General features: G+C 36.3%; 1 protein-coding gene across 6 annotated transcripts in view; it reads right to left on the bottom strand.

The window, feature by feature from the left end:
- The window catches only part of INPP4B (inositol polyphosphate-4-phosphatase type II B), an 851576-nt gene that overhangs the window by 127205 nt on the left and 699757 nt on the right, over positions 1-24614 (bottom strand). For all 6 annotated transcript variants that reach the window (XM_064383845.1, XM_064383847.1, XM_021666733.2 and 3 more), the window contains 2 exons: positions 15028-15231; positions 463-619 (listed from right to left, as the gene is read on the bottom strand). In XM_064383845.1, coding sequence (XP_064239915.1) covers positions 463-619; positions 15028-15231 — 361 coding nt within the window. The remainder of the gene's footprint in view (positions 1-462; positions 620-15027; positions 15232-24614) is intronic.

Raw genomic sequence — 24614 nt, 5'->3', positions numbered from 1 at the left:
ATAATTTACACAAATATTTCTCAGAATAATGCACAAATCATACTATCTGATTATATTCTGTTCAGAAACCACTGTGAGATACTGTGTCCTTGATACGCCTCCAAGTTTCTAAGAGTTAAATGCAGATGCTTATTTATCTTTCTAATAAAATTTTAGAGTAATGTGTAAAAGTAGATTATACTATGTCAGATCCTTAAAAGAAGAAACACTGTTCTTTTTTCAAGGTTTCTACGTGGTAAGAGAAGAAGAAGAAGAAGAAAAAAGAACATTGCAAGCAGTTCTGAAAACACAACTGAGATGCAGTTTGATAAATAGCCTTCCATCATCCAAGCCAGAGCAGTGGAAAAGCATGCTATCAGCACTTTCATCAAAGATACTATTGACTCCGCTCTTTCTATCTCATTTTATCATGACTTTCTCATTTTATTTACTCAGTAAATGATTGGAAAAAATGATTTCTACCTCTTGGGTGAGAGGGGATGGCGTCTGCTAATGAGGGTTCCTTTTCTCCATCATTGTTGCCGCCACTGCCTTCACTGCCACCATCTCTTTCAATCAGTTTGTCCACCATAGCGATAATGCAGTTCAGGCTCTTCCCCACGTTGGCCCACACCCTGTCCTGAAAAGAGCATGAGTATCAATACATATTTTTTGTCACAAAAACAAGATAAGGCAAAGTCAGATAAATCTATTTTAGAGAAGCATTTAGAGGAGCAGTCATTAGAATGCAGATGGAGTAGCTCTAAATTCCCACTAATTTGGTCACACTGTGGATATACAATAAATCTATGTTCTCTCAATAAAGCAAAAATGAAGTATTATAAATCTTTTTATTTAGTCCATTATTTTTGCTCTGTCATAAAGAAATGATGACAGTGATACAATATTAATCCATAATTGAGCACGAATTATGACATTTTAAATTGGAGATATCTATTCTGTTTATCAACACAATATGAAGGCAAAGACACATGAATAGTTTTAAAGAATGGCCTCCTTTTGTGTTAGAAATTCTTGGAGTATTTTTGGTAATGCATATATGTATATCCGAAAGTTTACCATTTTAACTAAAGTATATGGTTCAGTAGCATTAAGTATATTCACACTGTCATGTGCCCACTACTAGCATCCATTTCCATTTTTCATCTTCCTAGACTGAAACTTTACACTCCTTACACATGACTTTCACATTCCTTCCTCTTCCAGCCCTTGGCAACCGTCATTCTGCTTTCTGTCCCTGTGAATTTGAATATTCTAGGTGCTAGAAATTCTGGAAGTGTGGTCTTTAGACCACTTCTAACAGAACAGCCTAGAAAATTAGTATGCAGATCCCTGGGTCCCACCAAGTGAGTCAGAACCCCTGGGAGGAAGGCACAATACACTGAAATTTTGACAAATTCTTCAGGTACTTCTGATCATAATGTCTTAGAACCTCTACTTAATACTATACACTGGAGCTACATAATAAGTCATTTTGAGTGATTTATTTCCCAGGAAGCAGCCTGTACCACTAAGGGGCCTCTTTGCCACTCATCTTCCTAGTTCTCATTAGTAGCCATTTTTGTTTAGGGCAGTGCATGCAACTGAATTCTTTGATTCATAAAAATTGCGATTGTTTAAATAACGTTTTGAATATAGTTATCACGATAGAAGACTGCCATTCCTTTTTCCTTCGTGCTTCTCTTCCTACATCATGTAGCACTGACTCCTCACTTCTCTTTCCAGGCATAATACCTAGATAGATTTATGGTGCTTTCCCTTCAACACACCATAGAACGACCTTTCAGTGGGTGCTTTCTCTGTAACAGAGCTGTCTCAGGAACCTGGAGTACCACTTAATGTAAAGACAGTACTCGATGATAGTACTTCCTTAGTGGTTTGTATTTTCTCAAATGTACTTTTTTTTGCCTAAGCTAATTTTGCTACTTTGTAAATATATAAATTAATTTTAGAAAGGATAAATCAAGGAATAGAAAGTTGAATTTAGATTATGTGATGGTTATCTTGTAAAGACGAAGCGCACAGACTTGCCTATTTCAGCTGAGGAAGTAATGGGGTTTTAAAGAAAAGCAGAACATTCAAAGTTAGCACAGGTAATTCTGGATCCCTATGCGACACACTACCTAGGAGACATTAAGAAAACGACTTCCTCCTTGCGGAAACCCAGTTGTCTCATTTGGAATGATAATTCTTGCTCTAACTACCTCACCAAGCTACAATGAGAGCCAAATATTGTGTTTTTTATGAAGGCACTTGTTAAAATTATTACCATTTGGCAAAAATCCATTCCAAAACTTACTGGCTTTCTTAAGTGAATCAAGCTTTCCCCTCACCCTGTAATTTTGAGTGGGAAGTACTCTATTAACCACAAACGATTACCACAATCTTTCCGCTAAAGGCAGATCTTTCCACAAAGAATTGAAAGCACTTTCCCTCTAAGAAAATTTATAACACCAATCATATCCACAGATTACATCATCATTTTCTGTTGTCTGAGAAAATGATGTAAAGAAACCTCTAAGCCATAAGCCAGGAGAGCTAAGGAAGCTCATTTATTCCACTAGGAAATGCTGGGAAAGGTAAGTAACCTGATGGTCTTGACATCAATTGAATTGGGATTTGGTGAGGAGCTTCCATTCTGGAGCACAATAACAAACTCACGACCTCTCTTCTGAATATGCCTTAATCATTACCACCAACTGCATCTTTAAGGTGATTAAATTGAAACATGAAACAACTCTCCAGCTAAAACTGGAACTCAACTCTGCTACTGAGTTTAAAAAAAAGGGGGAGCAAGTTCCTCTCAATTTTCCAGATTAGCTTTGTACATAAGTTGTCAGCTCTCTTCTCGTTGCCCATGTTGAAAGGAATGTGTGTGTGTGTTTGTGTGTGTGTGTGTGTGTGTGTGTGTGTACATGTGGCACAGTTGGCTCACTGCAGCCTTGATCTCCTGGTTTCAAATGATCCTCCCACCTCAGCCTCTGAAGTAGTTGGGGCCACAGGCATGTCCACCACGCCCAACTGATTTTAATATTTTTTGCAGAGATGGGTTGTACCATGTTGCCCAGGCTGGTCTTGAACTCCTGGGCTCAAGTGATCCACCCACCTCAGCCTCCCAAAGTGCTGGGATTACAGGTGGGAGCCACTGCACCTCATGGAACTTCATATTTTGATCAAAGATCAAGTCACATTGCATGTTACCTTTCTTATTTAAAGGAAAGTAAGAGATGGATCAACTTCTCTTAATCACATCCCTGAAGAGCTTGAAAATAAAAATATGTAAAAGATAGTTTGACATTCACACCTATATATTGTTCTTCCTTTCCAGAGAGCTCAGATGATAAGATTTCACTGTAAGTCACTTTTGTAGCCTGTAAAGAGATCTTCATTGGCCTGAGGAGCATAGTGAAGCATGTTCATTGGCTAAAACCAATAGACTGGCTAAAACCAATGAACATGTCATAAAGTGTTATATATATGGTAGGCAGAATTAAAAAAAATTAGTTATTAATGTTTAGAGGACACACAGGACATGAGACAATATTTGTTGAGGGCAAGAAATTGAGCAGTCTCTTACGTGATACTAATACACAATTTATGCGTAATCAAATATCTGCTTGAGGGGACACTCAGCAGCAGACCATAAGCAGACTCCCTGTATTCCTTGCCTGTTGGAGAGGAGTTGCTGCCTATCTGGTGGTGAGAAAATTCAGCCTTGCTGGGCATGGCTTCATCCTCTTTTATGGGCTTTACTGAGTAGATTAAAGTTACTGATGTGTGTCTCTGTCTCTAATATTAGAATGAGTTATTTGAGAACTGTGTTCTTGTTTTGTGGCACAGGGCCTGGCTCTCAGTAACTTTTGTTGAAAGAAAGGAAAGAATGCAGGTGGAGAAAGAGGGAGGAGGCAGGAGAAGGAATTGAAGGGGGTGACTTCAAAGACAGATTAAAGGCTGGCATTTATATTCACTTTATATATGCACATTAGCTAATTTAATGTTCAAAAGCCACCAAATAAGGTTAATGACCGAGGTTTTAGAGAAATAGAGACTTCTGGTAAGATATGTTTAATAACATTCAACATTAAAATGGTATAAATGTACTAGAACTTCTATTCTGTTTGGCCCCAAAGACTTAATTCTTCCACTATGATTTTCACAGAATTGAGGTACACAGTAGCACAGGCTACACAGGAAAACACACACACACACACACACACACACACACAGAAAAAGGAGCCCAAGAAGTTTCAGGTAGAGGCATGTGCAACCTTACAGGAGCAAGATTTGGTGTCAGTTATCTGAGACTCAAATATGAGTCCATTGGTGGATCCTAGGTTAAGGGATGAGTCTACAAAATGAAATGGCTGGTCCCGTCCCATGCACCCTCAAGCCTGAGGATCAAAGGTGTCTTATAAGCAGGGATGGAACAGTCACTTGGTTAAAGGGTCATTCAATTTGGCACAAAGGACATAAGTGACCATTAATAAAGGAGTAGAGGGTCAAAGTCCCAGATCCATTCATGTGACCAGGATATAGAGCAGGGTGGAGGAGGAAAGATGATAATTCAATTATCAAAACAAAAAGGAAAAATGATAATTCAATTACTAGGAGTCTGGAGTACATGGCAGTCAATTATTCTGAAACCAGGATGCTACAAAAGGGTAAGAAGGAGTTTTAAAGGGAAGCCTTGAATATCTGAGTTCTTTCCTAAACAAGCCCCTTTCCACATTATATCTCTGTGAAAAGTTACACAGAGGAAAGTTACCAGCAAAAATGTATTCTCATTCTGATGATTTTTACTCACTGTGCCAGTCCACATGGGAAATGCTTTGTGCCTAGATTGCTGGTATGGGGCTAGGGCCTACTCTTCTTTCTTCTCCACTAAAATCACACAATTAGTTTCAGATTGCTCCCATGATGAAGGAAGGCTGATTAGTGGGAAGACAACAGGAGCATAAGAATGTGGCTGCAGCACATGATGCTTCCAGCCCCTCCAGATCCTACTTAGCTCCTCACCACATGAGAGGATTAAAAACAACCACTACCACCTATCAGAGAAACGGATTGCTGGCCTTTCCTCCTGAAATAGCAGCTATGATCTTCCAGGTCTCCTACTATATGAAGTAAGTAATGGGGAATCAGTAGATTAAAGTCTAACCTCTATTAAATTGAGCCTAACTTTTCCTGGTCAATTAAGGCACAGAGTCAATGGGGAACCAGCAGCAATATTTATTTCACTCTGAGTCAGGTGCTCATTTATTTCTGGGTTACAACCTAACCTAATATGCAGGTCAAACCCAATGGCAGTAGATGCAAAAATTTTGATGGATGTAGCCAGGGAGACATTACATCTGGCAAAGTGAGCCATGAAGGCAGGCAGCATGATGCTGACCAAGCATGTCACACGATTATGAGTTTAGTAGCATCAAGAGAAATCCTGATGGTTTTGGAGCAGCAGTTACCTTAAAAAATATATTCCATAATGCCTAGCTGATCATCTTTTTCTAATGCCGATTTTTGATCAGAAAGAATGTGAAAACTAAGCCAGAGCTGATATAGATGTACAAAATAGCCCCAATGTATCTATATTTCCATGAATAATTTCTCACTTGTCATTATCAATTTCTGGGGACTTTTATTAGAAACAGTGAATTAACAAGGCCAATCCCATCTTTAAAAAGAAGCTTCCATTTATCCTTGATTTTGAATGAGAGCAATATGCTCGATACTGGCCAAGTTCTGTAATACTGCAAACCTTCATTCTTTCAAGAGCTGGATAGCTTTTCTCCCTGAACCCTTTATCCAGACTGTTTGGTAAATTGAGTTGCACTTAAAGTATTCTATATTTCAAATGTGTATAGCCCACAGTATCTCTCTCTCTTTCACACACACACACCCCCCCCCCCACATATCGACACACACATCAACACATACACACGTGTTCACTAAAAATAGCCAGGCATGTAAACATCCACCAGACGAGATTCCCTGACTTTTGCTTCCTATTGGTCCTCCTGCTTTAACTTCACCTATTTCCTCAAGTAAAAATACCCGACCTTCATCTCTCAATAACAACATTCAGTTTAAAATTCACTAGCGGCCTCATCCTGAAAATGAAACCATCATAACAAAAGTGGACTCAATTACCCCTTGTTTCTCCAGTGTTGACCTCTCCATATTGCCCTGCCTTGGATTTTTCCCAGGCCGATATTACTGACTACCACAAAATCAGGTCCATCTATAAGTGCCACATTCTTCTTCATTGATCACCCTCCTCATTTGATTATTCCCAATCAGAAGCAGGCTTAGTACTATAGCCAGTATTACATTCTTCTCTCAGCCTGGAGGCACATCTACTGTTGGGTAGACATAGATAATTCTTATTTCTTATTCGTCTTCAAAATGAAACCTTCATCCAGATATCTTCTTGCTATCTTAGAAACATGCTGTTACATTAAATCAACATATATTTACTAGACATCTGCTATATGCTGGCTCAGTGCTAAATATCAAAGATCTGAAGGAAACCTTGGAGGATCTAATATTTCTAATATCTTGACACATGTTGGCTTTTATACGTAGAATACTTTCTCCATTATCTTCCATCTAAATTCTTTCCCTTTCAAATCTCACCATCTCCAAGAATATTTAATGCTTCTCTCTCTCTCTTTCTCTTTGCTTAGCATGCTTTCTCCTTTTTAATAGACTGTGTGCTCTATAAAGGAAATGATCATTATTTTTTAATCCTTTTATTCTCTTGTCTTAATCCTAGAGAGGAAAAAGATGAATAAAAGAAGAATGGACCAGCCAGGCATGGTGGCTCATGCCTGTAATCCCAGAACTTTGGGAGGCCGAGGCAGGCAGATCATGAGGTCAGGAGATCGAGACCACCCTGGCCAACATAGTGAAACCCTGTCTCTACTAAAAAAGTACAAAAAAAAATTAGCTGGGTGTGATGGTGCTTGCCTGTAGTCCCAACTATTCGGGAGGCTGAGGCAGGAGAATTGCTTGAAACTGGAAAACAGAAGTTGCAGTGAGCCAGGATAGTGCCACTGCACTCCAGCCTGGTGAATAAAGCAAGACTCTGTCTCAAAATAAATAAATAAATAAATAAATAAGAATGGATACAGGGATAAAAGAAAATAAAAAGGGATGATTCCTGCATCTTTTCCAGCTGTCACATAACCACTCTGAATATTTTTGGCATCTTTAAATTTCAAAATGTCTTCTTTCTTTTATTTTTAGAGACAAGATCTCCCTCTGTTGCCCAGACCAGAGTGCAGTGGGGGTATCATAGCTCACTGCAACCTAGAAGAGCTATGCTTAAGCAATCTTCTTGCCTCAGTCTCCCAAGTAGTTGGGATGACATGTGTTTGCCACCACTCTTGGTCTGGCATTTTTAACGTGTGTCACACAACCACCTGCATCCTTGGGATATCTTTCAATACCTCCTCTCATTTTATGAGTGCTAGTCACCTTAGTTAAATGAGACGATATGACTGTTAAGGCCAGGTTTCACATAAGTGCCTATACCACTGATGCACACTGTTATACTTATTGAACAGCTATTGATTGACTTACTAATCTGTTATTTAGCAGTGAAAAGAAATTATGCTATAAGAAGTTCTCATTACATTCATCTTCAAATTGAATTTAGAACCAAGCTCCTCCTACTCTGAATGGCTCTGTTCAACCTAATGAATGCTACATCATGCTAAAGCTTTCAATACAGTGCAAATATTATTCAATTATATTGTTCAATAATAAGTGAAAAAATTCTGCTGATTGACTAAAGCCTTTAACTTTAAATTTGTAATTGGATGTTATCTGCACACCATTAGATAGCTGCACAACTGGTTAAATTGTATGACATTATCAGTTAGTGTGTTGTGTACAACCATTTTCAAACACTAATTCTTTTTAATTGTGTGTACCTTGATAAATCAAGCCAACAGTCTGCCTATATATACCATAGTGTTCTTTTACTTATTCACTGAAGTTTGGAGTTTAAAAATTTCTATTTGGGAAACAACATCTCATTATTCAAAATAGAATATATTAAAGTTTGAGGGCACTTTATTTGAATGTAATCATACATTTCTAAAGTGTATGTATGCAAGTTTGCATATTCATTATATATGGGCATATCAAAATACCTGATATTGAACCAGGCATTGTATATATCTAGGAAGTATACAAGGGAGACGATGGTATCCAATAGAGAATCACAGGAAAATCATTATATTATTTTACATAATCATTACATTATTTCATTACATTAAAAGAAATAAAATATCTATTAAAATATAGGTTTGAATTGGAGGATGAGCTGCTGATTCAGCAAGCCTATCCATTCACTTATTCCTACATTAACTCTGAAAAAGACACTGAACTAGGATGTATAGGATGTGTTAGGTGTTATTAAACAGGGAACTGAAGGTGAAAATATGAGCTGCATGTGGGAAAATCTAGAAATTAGCAAGATTTCATGAATATGCATGAACATAAAGATCTCATCTGGGGTTTCTTTTCTTTAATAGAACATTTGTGCATTTTAATGGACAGTCATGAACTTTGCTTAATCACATTTTGTGGACCTTAATATTGGAAAAGTATTCAAAGCACATTTCTCTTGGGTGATATAGACTGGAGAAGTTCAGGAATGTTTCCCATCCATCAAGAAAACAGAGGATAGAACACACTCAGTTGCCATATAGGGAACAACTGGCCCCATTCTCCCTGCCTTTGACCGCTCTTATTGATGGTGAGAGTGAATTCTCTGAGTGTTCCCCCGTCATTTTAAGATTAACAAAACCACCCTATTATGTGTGACTTAGGGCTAAAAAAAGAAAAAGCTGGGACCAGGGGCAAATAGTTGCTTTCAATGTATATTTACAGGGAAACATCTGAAGAAATTATTTCTGTGTAACTAGAACCTTTGAAATCTGCACATGAATAATTAAATAAAGTTAAAGTTGCCACCACTGGTTTCTGGAGGCTTCTGAAGGCCTTAATTAGTCATGACCTTAGCTTTGGTCATCTCTGATTTTCTGTGTCTATCTTGAATTTCGCCACTTTCTATATTCGAAGATATTTTGAAGATGACTTAAATAGTCACTACAGAGTTGATTAAGACACTAGGAAATATGCACTAGGGAGAGGGGGATATTTTGCAGATGGGTAGAATAGTCCTCTTAGAGTTGAGTAAGACACTGGGATATAAGAACTAAGAAGAGAAGGACATAACTGGGCATTCTTCACTAAGGGGGAGAAACAAATCCTCAAAAGAACTCATGAATTATAGTGGGAGAGAAGCTACTGGATATAGTGCAGAATATTACATTTAAATACTCTCTTTCAAAATAGGAAAACAAATAAAAATAATCTGCAGAAAAATTTCAAAGACATTACTTTATTCTATAAATGTGTACTGAGTACCTTTTGTGTTCACATGCTCCACTAACTGTGTAAATACAACAGTGAATGAGACATTGTCTTTTTCCTATCAGAGCTTATAAAGTCCATGAACACATGGAGAAAACAGCCATATAAACAACTGATTATAATCAGTGTTCACTGGGCTATGTGTTCATGTAACATAAGAATAATGCTTTATTATACAAAATGATTTGAAGTTAAACATATATATATATATATACACACATATGTAAACACATATATAGACATCTGTCTATGTATCTATCACTTACAAAATTTGGAAATAAATGGCCATATTTTCGTAGACATAATACTCATTTAGGTAACCAAGCTATAAGGTGTTCCTTTGAGAAAGTTTAATCATAGATTAGTATCCAGCAGTCTATAAAAATTCATTATTTCTAAAGAATGAGAATGATTTATCTTTTTCCTATTAAGATCAGGACAGCAGTCTTACATCACATAATTCTAGCCAGTCAGATAACTGAACAATATCTCTTGAATATTAATTTTCACAGTTACCTCTGAATCTTATTCTATAGAGGTTATGTTTTCTAAGATGGACACAGTAGCTGAACAAGAGAAGTTGAGAATATAGATTACTACAGATTTCCTGTGGAGATAACTGGCTAAATAGGTTTTGTCCTCAACAGTTAACAATGCTTGCAACTGTCTATGCTCAATGCTACCAATTATGGCAGTATAAAAAGCTCTTCAATACGCCTGTCAAGCTTAGCCCCCTTATGCCTAGTGTTCCATTATTGGAATGTTAAACATGCAGAGTTATTTATATCCTACTGCTCAAGGTCATCGCTAAGGTCTGATTTTTTTCACTCAAGCAGAAATTTTAAAAATTGCAACCTCAGGCATAAATGGGTTAAGCATTTATGTTTGCTGTAAGCATCATTAGAGAAAGGTATAGTACAAAAGGAACTGTATAAAATATGTAAGGAATATATCAGAAGATGGTTCATATAAATCTTATTCCCAGACACAATCTTTGGTAGTATTGAGTTACAGAATAGCCACAAATTTTTAGGTTATTTATGGAGTTTATAAATAGGATGTTTGACATAAATATTACTATAAATTTGTGCTATTGTTTCTAAAATCTATAAAATTATTAAAAAATTATTATGGATGGATTATCCATTGTGCTTATGTGACATTAACACATTTAACATAATAAGAAATAGCAAATGTTTACCAGCTTAAGAATGAAGACTAAAATTTTAAATTTGATTTATATTTATAACATGAAAAGAATTAATTGGATAATTTGGATGCTGATATGCTGCTTGATATAGAAATACAGCTCAATTAAAAATGGATTTTGTATATGTCTAAATACTAAGAATTGTTTTTCTAGTTTTGAAGTCTGCTAGAATGGATCAGAATACAAAGGATCAGAAGTTTCTTTTTTAACAATTTATTTGAATAGAAGTAGGCAGATTTAGCCCTCAACTTATCAGTTTAGTAATTTTGAAATTAAATCACAGTGTTTCATAGAGCTTTAGAATTATTAGAAACCACAAAAACTAGGTCAACTTAATAGTTTAGTTAAATGACATGCTTTCATATTTTAGACAAACTAATCTTGGAATCCCAGCTGCTGGAAGCATCTGTTGCAGAGATGTAGACAAAGAGAAGCAATATGTCATCTTAACTGGCTAAAAGAAAGAGGATGCTATGTTAGTCTAATCCTTGGCACAGATTGTTATCAAATCTCAAATATTCCTTTGGGGTTTAATTGTTTACTAACTTTTCAGGATAATAAACCCTTAAAGCATTCCATTATTTAATAAATAAAATTCAGCAAATAATAGGCTTTTTTTGTAAACATTCATTTTAGTTTCGATCTTTATCATATTGTCAAGATAATTATTATCCAGATTCAAATGTCTTCAATTTTGTAAACAAAACAAGTTGAAAAGAGAAACAACAGCCTCAAATTGATTTCAAGTGAACGGGATTCTCTTTTTTGACTTCAAAAGAATGGTTCTTACCTGCCTCAGCACGGTAGGATTCAAGAGTAAGCTAATAAAATTTATTCACTTCCCAAATACTTATTATTAAGAAGCTAAATACAGTTGTTCAAGTTAGGTAATTATTACAGTCACTATCAGAAATTAAGTAAAACAAACAAAAAATGCTAATGGAGTTACTGTAACCTTATTTGCAAATGTAAGCCAATTTAAGTGATCAGGGAATATCTTCACATAATATCACAGAAACCCAATTAAATTAATTTAAAACACTGAATTATTTCCAGGGTTGACTTGTAATCAGCACTGAAACTTTTCTAACAACTAATTAAGAAAGGCAGTACACAAAGTTATGTTTCTAATTCATTTAATACCACAGTCTCTAAAGGCATTTTCAATTAGCTACATTTTCTTTAGTTTTATTCAATTTATCAAAGTTAGATAAAGCTTGAGACTAATGCTAAACGGTTATAACTCTGGTGAAATATTATTTCTGTCTTCTTATAAGGGATTTCTATCCCTTGATGAGGCAACGTTTTCAGTAGAAAGTGGTTGCTAAGGAAAATCAATGAAAATATTATATACCAATCAAACTCGGTTATTACTTGCAAAAAGTAAAATTATATTGGAGAGAATTAGAAATAACTTTTCTGAGTGGGAAAGATTTTTCTTTTGATTGTGGTAAAATTAGACAAAGCTTTTATATGCTTTCTAGAAACAATGAGCTCTGAAGGAGACTCAGAAATGACAGGAAAGGAGAAGCAGAGAGAAATGCAGCCCTTCTTATTACCCAACCTCTTTTGCCTTTGAAAGAAAACAGGAGAAACTGAGATGACACCCCTTCATCACCTGGAGAAAAAAATCAGGAAGACTTTTTTTCTGGTGTGAAGACTAGCAAAATATTCCCAAGAGAATGATGAATGCTAAACGAACAACCATGCCAGCTAACACGTCAACCTTGTCTGGTTCTTCACAAAGCCTGGAATTATTCTCAAATTTTTCATGTTACTCATAAGCTCAAGTACACATTTCTTCAGTGCCTATTTGAAACCTTCACCACTCACTTCCTCCTGTCCTGCCCGTCCTTTTCTCTTAGCACATGATTCTACTTTATTGACAAAAGCTGCCATCCAGCCGCACCCACCCTCACATCTTCACATCCTCCCTGCAGTCTCAGGAGAAGGGCACATTCCCACCAGGACTTGATCTTCTACCTGGGCCGTAGCATTGACTTTCTTCCTTCTCTTGTAAGGACCTTGATACATCAGTTATCACCTCAGTGCCTCTCACATGGCCTTTGGAATATAACATGCTCAAATTTCACCCACTTTAAAACAAAACATGCAAATAACTAATAATAATCATAGGTACACACACACAACAACAACAACAACTACTACTACTACTACTTCTATGTACGTCAGCTATTATGTCCCATCTAAAAGGCCACCCCATTCTCTTTCTTGAATGGTTAACTTATACTCACATTTAAATCTCCAGAATTACTTCTGGAAACACGAACATGGTTACCACATTCTTGCGGTATCCCATGTACTTCTCCAAGGCTACACGGTGATTGCCATTTGTCTTTCTACAGCCCTGAATAGGCTGTGGAGTAACTGAGGCCCTAGGTTGTTCACCTGTATCCCCAGCATGTGGCACAGTGAATCAGGCAGAAAAGGTACTCAGTAACACTGACTGAAGAGAATAGTTCTCTGTAAACCTTCTCAACTAGTGATACAGTCCTCACTTTCTTCCTACCTTGCCCAGAATAAGACAGTTATGGACTTAAAATTTTGAGTTGAAGTCATATTAACAGAGCTGTCTTCTATCATGTCTCTTTCTAAGCTTTGTTGCAAAATGTTGCAACTAATTGTTAACATATGTTTATCTATCACTAGACTCTGAGCTCCAAGCACTAAAGATCTAACATTACTTGACCTTCCCATTTGAAATACTAAGTGAAAGATTTCAAAAATTATCTAAAGAAAAGGAAATAAGGAAGGAAGGAGAGGAACTTTTTTGAACAGGGGAAGGGGATCAAGGCGAATGGGAGGGTTTGTAGAACACAGTGAGGCAAAATGATGAAAAAATAATTCTAAAATTCTCATTTGATTTAATATAAAATAGTAATTATTTGTCAAAAGATTAACACTGCATGTTTAATTAAATAAAATATACCTTCTTTTCTACATACACTCAAACTCTTTAAAATTCACAATCCACATTGTATGACATATCTAACTTCCCCACTTCTCTCAAGGGATAGTTTTAATCTTCATAATAAGATTATATACTTTATGTTACTTAAAAAAAATATAAAAATAATACTAAAGTAATATCATGCATTTGCCTCCAGGAAATGGAGCATCAAAACATAGGTCGATCATTGATTTCATGACCACCCTAAGAGCTAACAGAACACGTGCTGTTATTCTGATTTTACAGCTGAGAAAACTGAACTTCGGAGAGGTTAAGAGGTGTGCACACTTAAATTGTGAAAAAAACTGAAGAAGATGAAGGTAAAAGGGAGAAAGAAATATCAGATTTGCTCTTTGAAAATGCTTCATTAGGAGAAATGCGATTTTAATCAGCAATGACAAACACTTACTCAGCATTTACCTCTTGGAGCCCAGCTCTGACCTTTTTGTGATAGAAATTTTACCAAAAGAAAAAGGAGGAATCACCTCAAGACCTTCAGATAATCTTTTTATGTTTTGAGAGGTCTGTGCCTTTCAAGTAATTTACTCCCCAAACACTCTTAAATTCTAGGGTGGCAAGAAAAGTAATTGCTAACTAAAAGCTTGTCATCTAATACAGCTAACACACTTTTTTTTTTTTTTGATATATGATACATTAATAGATTTCCCTTTGCATGTACATGTAATGCGCATATACTTTGGAGATTTCTTGGATAATTTGTATGTATCGATTCAGTAATAATACCGTGCTCCTCTGCCACAGTGCGCCTTCACGTTTCTCCCACCCTATTTGGCCCAACTAGAATTTCTCTCACCATATTTACTTCCTTTGTTTATTCATCTTATCTAGCTATTTTTTTCTCATATCCTTTTATGGGGCCATTCTTCTGTAAATTTTAGAGTACCTAGAGTAACATCTTATATTTTATTATAGAATCTTGAGCAAGAGGGATTTGCAAGATATCTGTGTCTATTGTCATTTAAATGTGAATACTTTGAAAAAGTGCTTACAGAACCAAAACACTAGAGTGCGACAATGAAAATACTTGTTGCATCCAAGTAGTAGTAATGTGGTGGATTTTTTATTCTTTTTCTAAAAAGTAACTTTCATGTTTTACATAGTTTGGCAAAACATAAGGAAACATAGAGTCTTGTAACTGTGGCATCTTTGCTTTGATGACAGATTCTCAGTTAAAAATATAATGTAGTAGCTAGCAAATACATTTTATCAGGAATTCAACTTCCAAATATTATTTGCCCCTAGGGAAAAATGTGACCTATTTATCCACAATCTGTTACGACTTTTTTCCATTTTTTAAAATGAAAAGCAGAGATGTCTGATCATTCTTACCTTATTTTTCATGGCTAAACATTGGGAGGCAAACAATGTACAAGAGACTTACCCACTCTTCCTCATCGTAGTCTGAATGATGTGGTATGGAGTCCTGTCTTCTCATCAGTGGGGGCTGGTCTTGGGGACTACTCTCCTCTGTGCTGCTCTTAGGAGAGGGTGGCTTCTTAAGAATACCTCCTGGCCTTGCAGTGTAGAGGGCTAAAAGAGCACTCCTGACGAGTTGATCCTTGAAGGCATGTACAAAGAGCTCTGTCTGCAAAGAAATTGACAAGGCATCTCAGTATACAGCTGTGAAAAGGTCAATTGCAGATTTGTTGGTACTTAAGTGGTGTGTATGGTGGAAAAAGTACAGACACCAAAGAGAGAAAATGATTCATACCAATCAATGGAAAATAGTGTGGTTTTGAGATGTGGCCAAGGCCTTAAGTTCTCCTGTTTTAAAGTTAATGCTGAGGTTTCAAATGCACTATAAACACCATCTCTCTCCTCAACCTTCTCCCTTTTAGTTTCACAAATCCTGTCTTTGGAGATGAATTTCACTGGGGATAATCATTTGAACAACATTTACCTGCTGCAGCTTTCAAGTCATTCCAAACACACCTTAAAAGAAAATGTAATCAGACTGTATATATTTTATTAAAACTAACCTAATATATTTTAAATGAAGACTAAAGAAAGACATATGTCTTTAAAGAAAGGAGTTTTTTTTTTTTTTTAGTATCATAAACAGATCTCAACAGTAGAAATGGCAGAGGCAGTCTTCTTCATGAAAACATCAGGCCTGTATTCCTTATTATCACCTCCTAAATGCTTTCTTCCACTAAATTGTTTCAGTAATGCTTAATGTTAATGAGGTTACTGTGAAACTTGGCATATAGATTTTACAAGCTAGTGGCAAATACCTAGTAAGTGATACAGCAATAAAGCCTTCCCAACAATAAATAACTTTACAGCTGTACTTTGCAATTTCCTGATGAAACATTTAATAGTGTCACCCTGTAATAGACTGAAGGGTACAGTAATTAGTATACTTAACATGCATGTGGCCTAAAAATATGTTCAAAGAGTAGAGATGTAAGTCAAACAATGGCCCATATTGTTAACATATTCATACTATGTAATCTCTTAGGAAGGAACCTTTTAACTCATAGCCTTGTACTGAATAATAATTGATATTGTCACCATTTAATGAGACACTCTTGATGATACTGGCTTCACCACTGATATAACTCACCATCATTATTTCTTGGTGCACTCTCAATATGCAATCAACAGTTCTACACCTAACTAGTTTAAATTATCTCTAAATCTTATTGTCAGCATCAGCAACTAAAGAAAACCAGTTAAGCCCCATGTAAAACAAGTGCCCAATAAGACTTTGTTAAATCTGCATAGTTACTTATTTGCCATAGATCATAAAATTCTAGAGGTGAAAGGAATATTAAAGTTGATGTCTTCATTAACTAAGATAAGAAAACTAAGAAAGAAGTGTGGTGATATGTTTTAGGGAATACTGCCTATAGGCAGCACAGATGGAATAGGATGAAATATTCTAACAAATCAGCAGCTTTTTCCCTGATTCCACACTACTCACCTCTGTCATAAAACTAGATGTTTCTGCTGTAGAGGGACCTGTTAGAAGGAAAACTAAAAAAACAAAAAGAAATACCTTCAACTTCAACAAAAAGGACATCCACTCAGAGACACCATCCGAAATCAGCAACTTCAAAGATAAAAGGTAGATAAATCCACAAAGGTGGGAAAAAACCAGTGCAAAAAGGATGAAATCATCAAAGACCAGAATGTCTCTCCTCCTCCAACGGGTCACAACTCCTCACCAGCAAGGGAACAAAACAGGATGGAGAACGAGTTTAACAAATTGACAGAAGCAGGCTTCAGAAGGTGAGTAATAACAATTTCTCTGAGCTAAAGGAACATGTTCTAACCCAACGCAAAGAAACCAAATACCTTGAAATAAGTTTAGACAAAATGCTAACTAGAATAACCAGCTTAGAGAAGAACATAACGACTTGATGGAGCTGAAAAACACAGCACAAGAACTTCACGAAGCATAAACAAGTTTCAATAGCCAAATCGATCAAGCAGAAGAAAGGATATCAGAGATTGAAGATGAATTCAATGAAATAAAATGAGAAGGCAAGATTAGAGAAAAGAGAGTGAAATGAACAAAACCTCCAAGAAATATAGGATTATGTGAAAAGACCTAATCTATGCTTGATTGGTGTAGCTGAATGTGATGAGAAGAATTAATCCAATATGGAAAACATTCTTCAGGATATTATCCAGGAGAACTTCCCCAACCTAGCAAGGCAGCCAACATTCAAATTCAGGAAATACAGAGAACATCACAAAGATATTCCTCAAGAAGAGCAACCCCAAGGCACATAATTGTCAGATTCACCAGGGTTGAAATGCAGGAAAAAACGCTAAGGACAGCCAGAGAGAAAAGCTGGTTCACCCACAAAGGGAAGCCCATAAGACTCACAGCGGATCTCTCAGCAGACACCCTAAGCCAGAAGAGAGTGGGAGTCAATATTCAACATCCTTAAAGAAAAGAACTTTCAACCCAGAGTCTCATATTCAGCCAAACTAAACTTCGTAAGTGAAGGAGAAATAAAATTCTTTATGGACAAGCAATTGCTGAAAGATTCTGTCACCACCAGATCTGCCTTATAAGAGCTCCTGAAGAAAACACTAAACATGGAAAGGAACGACCAGTACCAGCCATTGCAAAAATGTACCAAATGGTAAAGACCAACAATGCAATGAAAACACTGTATCAACTAATGGGCAAAACAACCAGCCAGTAACAAAATGGCAGGATCAAACTCACACATAACAATATTAACATTAAATATAAACAGCCTAAATGCCCTAATCAAAAGACACAGACTGGCAAATTGGATAAAAAGTCAAGACCCATCAGTGTGCTGTATTCAGGAGACCCATCTCAAGTGCAAAGACACACATCGGCTCAAAATAAGGGGTTGGAAGAAGATTTACCAAGCAAATGAAGACCAAAAAAAAGCAGGGGTTGCAATCCTAGTCTCTGATAAAATGGACTTTAAACCAACAAAGATCAAAAGAGACAAAGAAGGGCATTACATAATAGTAAAAGAATCAATCCAACAAGAAGAGCTAACTATCCTAAATATAAATGCACCCAATACAGGAGCACCCAGAAACATAAAGCAAGTTCTTTTGACTTACAAAGAGACTTAGACTCCGATACAGTAACAGTGGGAGACTTTAACACTCTACTGTCAATATTAGACAGATCAACAAGACAGAAGATCAACAGAGATATCCAGGACTTGAATGCAGATCTGGATCAAGTGGACCTGACAGACATCTACAGAACTCTCCACCCCAAATGCACAGAATATACTTTCTTCTCAGCATCACATTGCACTTAATCTAAAATTGACCACATAATTGGAAGTAAATCCCTCCTTAGCAAATGCAAAAGAATGGAAATCATAACAAACAGTCTCTCAGACCACAGTGCAATGCAATTAGAACTCAGGATTAAGAAACTCACTCAAAACCACACAACTACATTGAAACTGAACAACTTGCTCCTGAATGATGACTGGATAAAAAAATGAAATGAAGTCAGAAATAAAGATGTTCTTTGAATGAGAAGGAAGAAACAACATACCAGAATCCCTGGACACATTTAAAGCAGTGTCTAGAGGGAAATTTATAGCAATAAATGCCCACATAAGAAATGAGAAAAGATCTAAAATTGAAACTCTATCATCAAAATTGAAAGAGCCAAAGGAGCAAGATTAAAAAAAGTCAAAAGCTAGCAGAAGACAAGAAATAACTAGGATCAGAGCAGAACTGAAGGAGATAGAGACACAAAAAACGCTTCAAAAAATCCATGAATCCAAGAGCTGGTTTTTTGAAAAGATCAAGAAAATAGACCACTAGCTAGACTAATAATAGAGAAAAGAGAGAAGAATCAAAAAGATGCAATAAAAAATGATAAAGGGGATATCACCACAGATTCCACAGAAATACAAACTACCATCAGAGATTACTACAAACAACTCAACGCACATAAACCAGTAAACCTGGAAGAAATGGATAAATTCCTGGACACTTGCACCCTCTAAGACTAAACCAGGAAGAAGTTGAAACCCTGAATAGACCAATAACAAGGGCTGAAGTTCAGGCAGCAATTGATGGCCAACCAACTAAAAAAAGTCCAGGTCAAGTTGGGTTCACAGCCGAATTCTACCAGATGTACAAAGAGGAGCTGTTACCATTCCTACTGAAACTATTACAAACAATACAAAAAAAAAGGAATCCTCCATAACTCATTTTATGAGACCAACATCATGCTAATACCAAAACCTGGCAGAGACACAACTAGAAAAGAAAAGTTCAGGCCAATATCCACGATGAACATCAATGCAAAAATCTTCAATAAAATACTGGCAAATCGTATGCAACAGCACATCAAAAAGCTTATCCATCACGATCAAGTAGGCTTCATCCCGAGGATGAAAGGCTGGTTCAACATATGCAAATCTGTAAACATAATCCACCACATAAACAGAACCAATGACAGAAACTACATGATTATCTCAATAGATCCAGAGAAGGCCTTCAACAAAATTCAACAGCACTTTATGCTAAAAACTCTCAATAAACTAGGTGTGAATGGAACATATCTCAAAATAAAAAGCTATTTACAACAAACCCACAGCCAGTATCATATTGAATGGGCAAAAACTGGAAGCATTACCTTTGAAAACTGGCATTAGACAAGGATGCCTCTCTCATCACTCCTATTCAATATAGTATTGGAAGTTCCAGCCAGAGCAGTCAGGCAAGAAAAAGAAATAAAGGGTATTCAATTAGGTAAAGAGGAAGCTAAATTATCTCTATTTGCAGATGATATGATTGTATATTTAGAAGATATAGACCAATGGAACAGAACAGAGGCCTTGGAAGTAAGACCACACTTCTACAACCATCTGATCTTTGACAAACCTGACAAAAATAACCAATGGGGAAAGGAGACATGTTTAATAAATGGTGTTGGAAAAACTGGCTAGTCATGTGCAGAAAGCAGAAAATTATAAAAGCTATTTACTACAAATCAGGACCTCTTCCTGATACCTTACACTAAAATTAACTCCAGATGGCTTAAAGATTTAAACATAAGACCTAACACCATAAAAATCCTAGAAGAGAACCTAGGCAACATCATTCAGGACATAGGCATAGGCAAGGACTTCATTACTAAAACACCAAAAGCAATGGCAACAAAAGTGAAAATAGACAAGTGGGATTTAATTTAACTTAAGACTTTCTGCACAGCAAAAGAAACAATCATCAGAGTGAACTGGCAACCAACAGAATAGGACAAAATTTTTGCAATCTACTCATCTGAAAAAGGCCTAATATCCAGAATCTATAGAGAACTAAAGCAGATTTATGAGAAAAAAAAAAAACAAACCAACCCATTCAAAAGTGGGCGAAAGATATGAGCAGATACTTTTCAAAAGAAGACACTTATGAGGCTAACAAACATATGAAAAAATGCTCATCATCACTGTTCATTAGAGAAATGCAAATCAAAACCACATTGAGATACCATCTCATGCCAGTTAGAATGGTGATCATTAAAAAATCTGGAGACAACAGATGTCGGAGAGAATATGGAGAAAATGGAACATTTTTACACTATTGGTTGGAGTGTATATTAGTTCAATCATTGTGGAAGACAGTGTGGTGATTCCTCAAGGACCTAGAAATAGAAATACCATTTTACCCAGCAATCCCATTACTTGGTATATACCCAAAGGATTATAAATTGCTCTATTATAAAGACACATGCACACGTATGTTCATTGCGGCACTGTTTACAATAGCAAAGACCTGGAAACAACCCAAATGCCCATCAATGATAGACTGAACAAAGAAAATGTGGCACATATACACCATGGAATACTATGAGGCCTTAAAGAAAGATTTGTTCATTTCCTTTGTAGGGACATAGATGAATCTGGAAACCATCATTCTCAGCAAACTGACACAAGAACAGAAAACCAAACATCACATGTTCTCACTCATAGGTGGATGTTGAACAATGAAAACACATGGGCACAGGGAAGGGAATGTCACACACTGGGGTTTGTTGGGGGGTAGGGGCTACAGGAGGGACAGTGGGTGGTGGGGAGTTTGGGGAGGGATAACATTGGGAGAAATGCCTGATGTAGGTGACAGGGGGATGGAGACAGCAAAACACCATGGCATGTGTCTACCTATGCAACAATCCTGCAAGATCTGCACACGTACCCCAGAACTTTAAGTGCAATAAAAACAAAAAAACAAAAAACTAGATGTTTCTGGCCAGGCGTGGTGGCTCACGCCTGTAATCCCAGCACTTTGGGAGGCTGAGGCAGGTGGGTAACCTGAGGTCAGGAGTTCGAGATCAACCTGACCAACATGGAGAAACCCCCGTCTCTACTAAAAATACAGAATTAGCCGGGTGTGGTGGCACATGCCTGTAATCCCAGCTACTTGGGAGGCTGAGGCAGGAGAATTGCTTGAACCCGGGAGGTAGAGGTTGCAGTGAGCCGACATTGTGCCATTGCACTCCAGCCTGGGCAACAAGAGCAAAACCCATCACAAAAACAAACAGAAAAAACTAGATGTTTCTGTCCTGCTTCCCTTTCCTCCCTAACCCCAACTTTCCAAGTGTTTTGAACATCTACCAGCTCTCATAATTAAGTGTGCCTATAATGTCTGTGTATCTACTTTACTGCTACATTTTGTCAAATATTTTAAACATAATTTATTAGTCACATTGAAGCCACTTTGAAGGTGAGAAAACAAAACATGAAAAACATAATTTATGAGAATAAAACATTGGAAAATATTTCAGAATAAATCAGAGAAAATATAGAGCACTTCATACTGGATAAGCACAATAAAAGTGTTCACTAATGCTCACAATGAAGTATTAAAATGAGAATGAAAGATATAAAAAAGTGATGGAAAAATTGGCTAGACAGTACTCAAACAAGTCAGTGTAGTCATAGCAAAATGAGGAAACGTGTTATTTACATAATTTTTTATATAGCATGGATGTGTTTATCAGTGTGACTTTAATATTAAAAACGTGAATTTACTCCCATTCAGCTTAACTAAACAATTTCTCTGTTGATGGTTTCAATAAATTCTTTTGATTTATTTTTAGAGCCAAACAACTTGCCTTCTTTGAATTCCTGCTACTACATTTCAAGTCTCCACAATACTCATATAATTGCCATGTAGCTAAATATCCATTCACATTCAATGAAATCTTCTCTAGCACTTGTAATCACCATCATTTTCTTCCCATCACATGCACATGCAGAGACTCCACTTCATTTATTCAAATCTCATTTGAGTTGACTTACCACCAAAGGCAAGGGAGATAATTCAGGAGGTTCTTACTGTTTTAAAACCCAGAATTTTCTTTGGATAACTGAACACAAGGCTTAAAATCTTAAACATAATAATAGCTAATCTTTCACTTTGTGTCTGTACTGACAAAATTTATCTGACTCCTTGGAAACTCTTTGGATTACCAGTATCCTATGCATAAATCACATTCTTTAAAGAAAATACCTAAATGTCTCATTGTGATATACATGTAACCTGAAAAAATTTTAATGTTTCTTGACCAGCACTACTTAGTGATGGAGACCAATGAAGACCATTGATGTTTTGCAGTCAAATAAATCAGCTTGAAAAGATTAACGTAGTCACTAAATCCCAACATAGCTGTATACAGTAGTTCCTCTTTATCTGTGGTTATGCTTTCCCATGGTTTCAGTTACCTGTGGTCAACCTTGCTCTGAAAATAGTAAGTGAAAAAAAGAAAGAAAGAAAGAAAAAATTAAATAGAAAATTTCAGAAATAACTAATTCATAAATCTTAAGTTGTGTGGCTGTTCTGAGTCAAGTGCTGAAATTTTGTGCAGTCCTGCTTCAGATTGCCTGGGATATAAATGCCCGGTGTATCCATGCTGTATATGCTACTAGCCCGTTAGTCACCTAGGTGCCATCTGGGTCACCAGATCAACTGTCACATTATTGCAGTGCTTGTGTTCAAGCAGCCCTGATGTAGTAGCCTAACACTACATCATTCCCCTCACTTCATCTCATCACACAGACCGTTGTACCATCTAACATCCTCACAAGAAGATGCGTGAGTACAGTAGAAGGTATTTTGAGAGAGCGAAATCACATTTACATAACTTTCATTATATTATATTGTTATAATTGTTTTATTTGATTATTGGTTCATATTAGTCTCTTACTATGCCTAATTTTAAATTAAACTTTATCATAGCTATGCATGTGTAGGAAAAAAACAGTGTATACACGGCTTGGTACTATCAGGGATTTCAAGCATCAACTGGGCATCTTGGAGCATATCCCCCATGGATAAGAGGGAACTATTGTATTGCTGTTCTTGTAACTGGGATACTAGGAAAGTTGAAGCCATGGAAAAGATGTGACCATATCTCCGAGTTACCTACTGACTGTTCTGAAAAACCTTTTCTTTTCTCATTTAGCTTGAACTACATTAATTGAAAAAAGAAAGGCCGAAATGTTATCATAAGAGTAGGTCAATTTATTTAAAATATCAGCTTAATAATATTGTATAAAAAGAATAAACTCTGAACCTAAAGCAGATCTATTTTATTTTTTCATATTAGAAAATGAAAGAGAAATGTTATCTTAAAAATGAAATGTTTTCTAGCCTTCTGACATTTTTCCAATTCATATCCCAATACAACTATTCTTCAAAACAACACACAGAATTATCTGTAAGTATAAAACCACTAAAATTACTTCTCCTGGGGATGAGTGAAGAGAATTTCTTGTTTCCTGAATATTAATGGCAGAGGAATAGTTAGGACATGTTCATTTAAAACCACTCTTTTTCACTAGAGATCTCAACAAATTAAGCAAAGTCCTACTCTACTTAGAAATCTTATTCTTGCCGAAAAGATAAATTAAGGCAATGTCTAATTCCATCTGTAATACAGAAGCAGCCAATGGCATATGCAAGTGATTATTATTTTAGTAATCCTCCATGCTGCAAGAAAGTATCCTGTTTATTTTGATATTTGATATTTTGAAATTATTTGATATAGGAATGCTATACTCTGTCATTAATGTACTGATGTATGTTCAGCATTCCCTAAAGGAAAGCATATTAGACTAATAGCTAGGAGGTTATTTGACATCTGGGCAGCTCATATATATAATATCCACTAGCTGTTGGAAAAGTCACATAACTACTTTTCCTAGTCTGCACAAAATTACAGTGCCTACCAGTGAAACTCTTATGGGAGTTCATTGTAAACCCTCAAATGCACTCTTTGATGATCTTTTTTTTATTTATTATTTTATTTTACTTTTTAAATTTTTATTTAATTTTATTTTTGTAAAGACAGGGTCTCACTATGTTGCCCAAGCAAGTCACAAACTCCTGGCCTTAAGTGATCTTCCGATCTCAGCTTCCCAAAGTGCTAGGATTAAAAACGTGAACCACTATACCCAACCTAATGCTGCGCTTTCTTGATCTTTTCAATTTCTT

This window comes from Aotus nancymaae, unplaced genomic scaffold (assembly GCF_030222135.1).
Source record: "Aotus nancymaae isolate 86718 unplaced genomic scaffold, 86718_ANA_hifiasm-v0.15.2.pri h1tg000033l, whole genome shotgun sequence".
NCBI lineage: Eukaryota > Metazoa > Chordata > Mammalia > Primates > Aotidae > Aotus > Aotus nancymaae.
The sequence above is the reverse complement of the archived record's forward strand: the minus strand, read 5'-3'. Positions and strand labels throughout refer to the sequence as shown.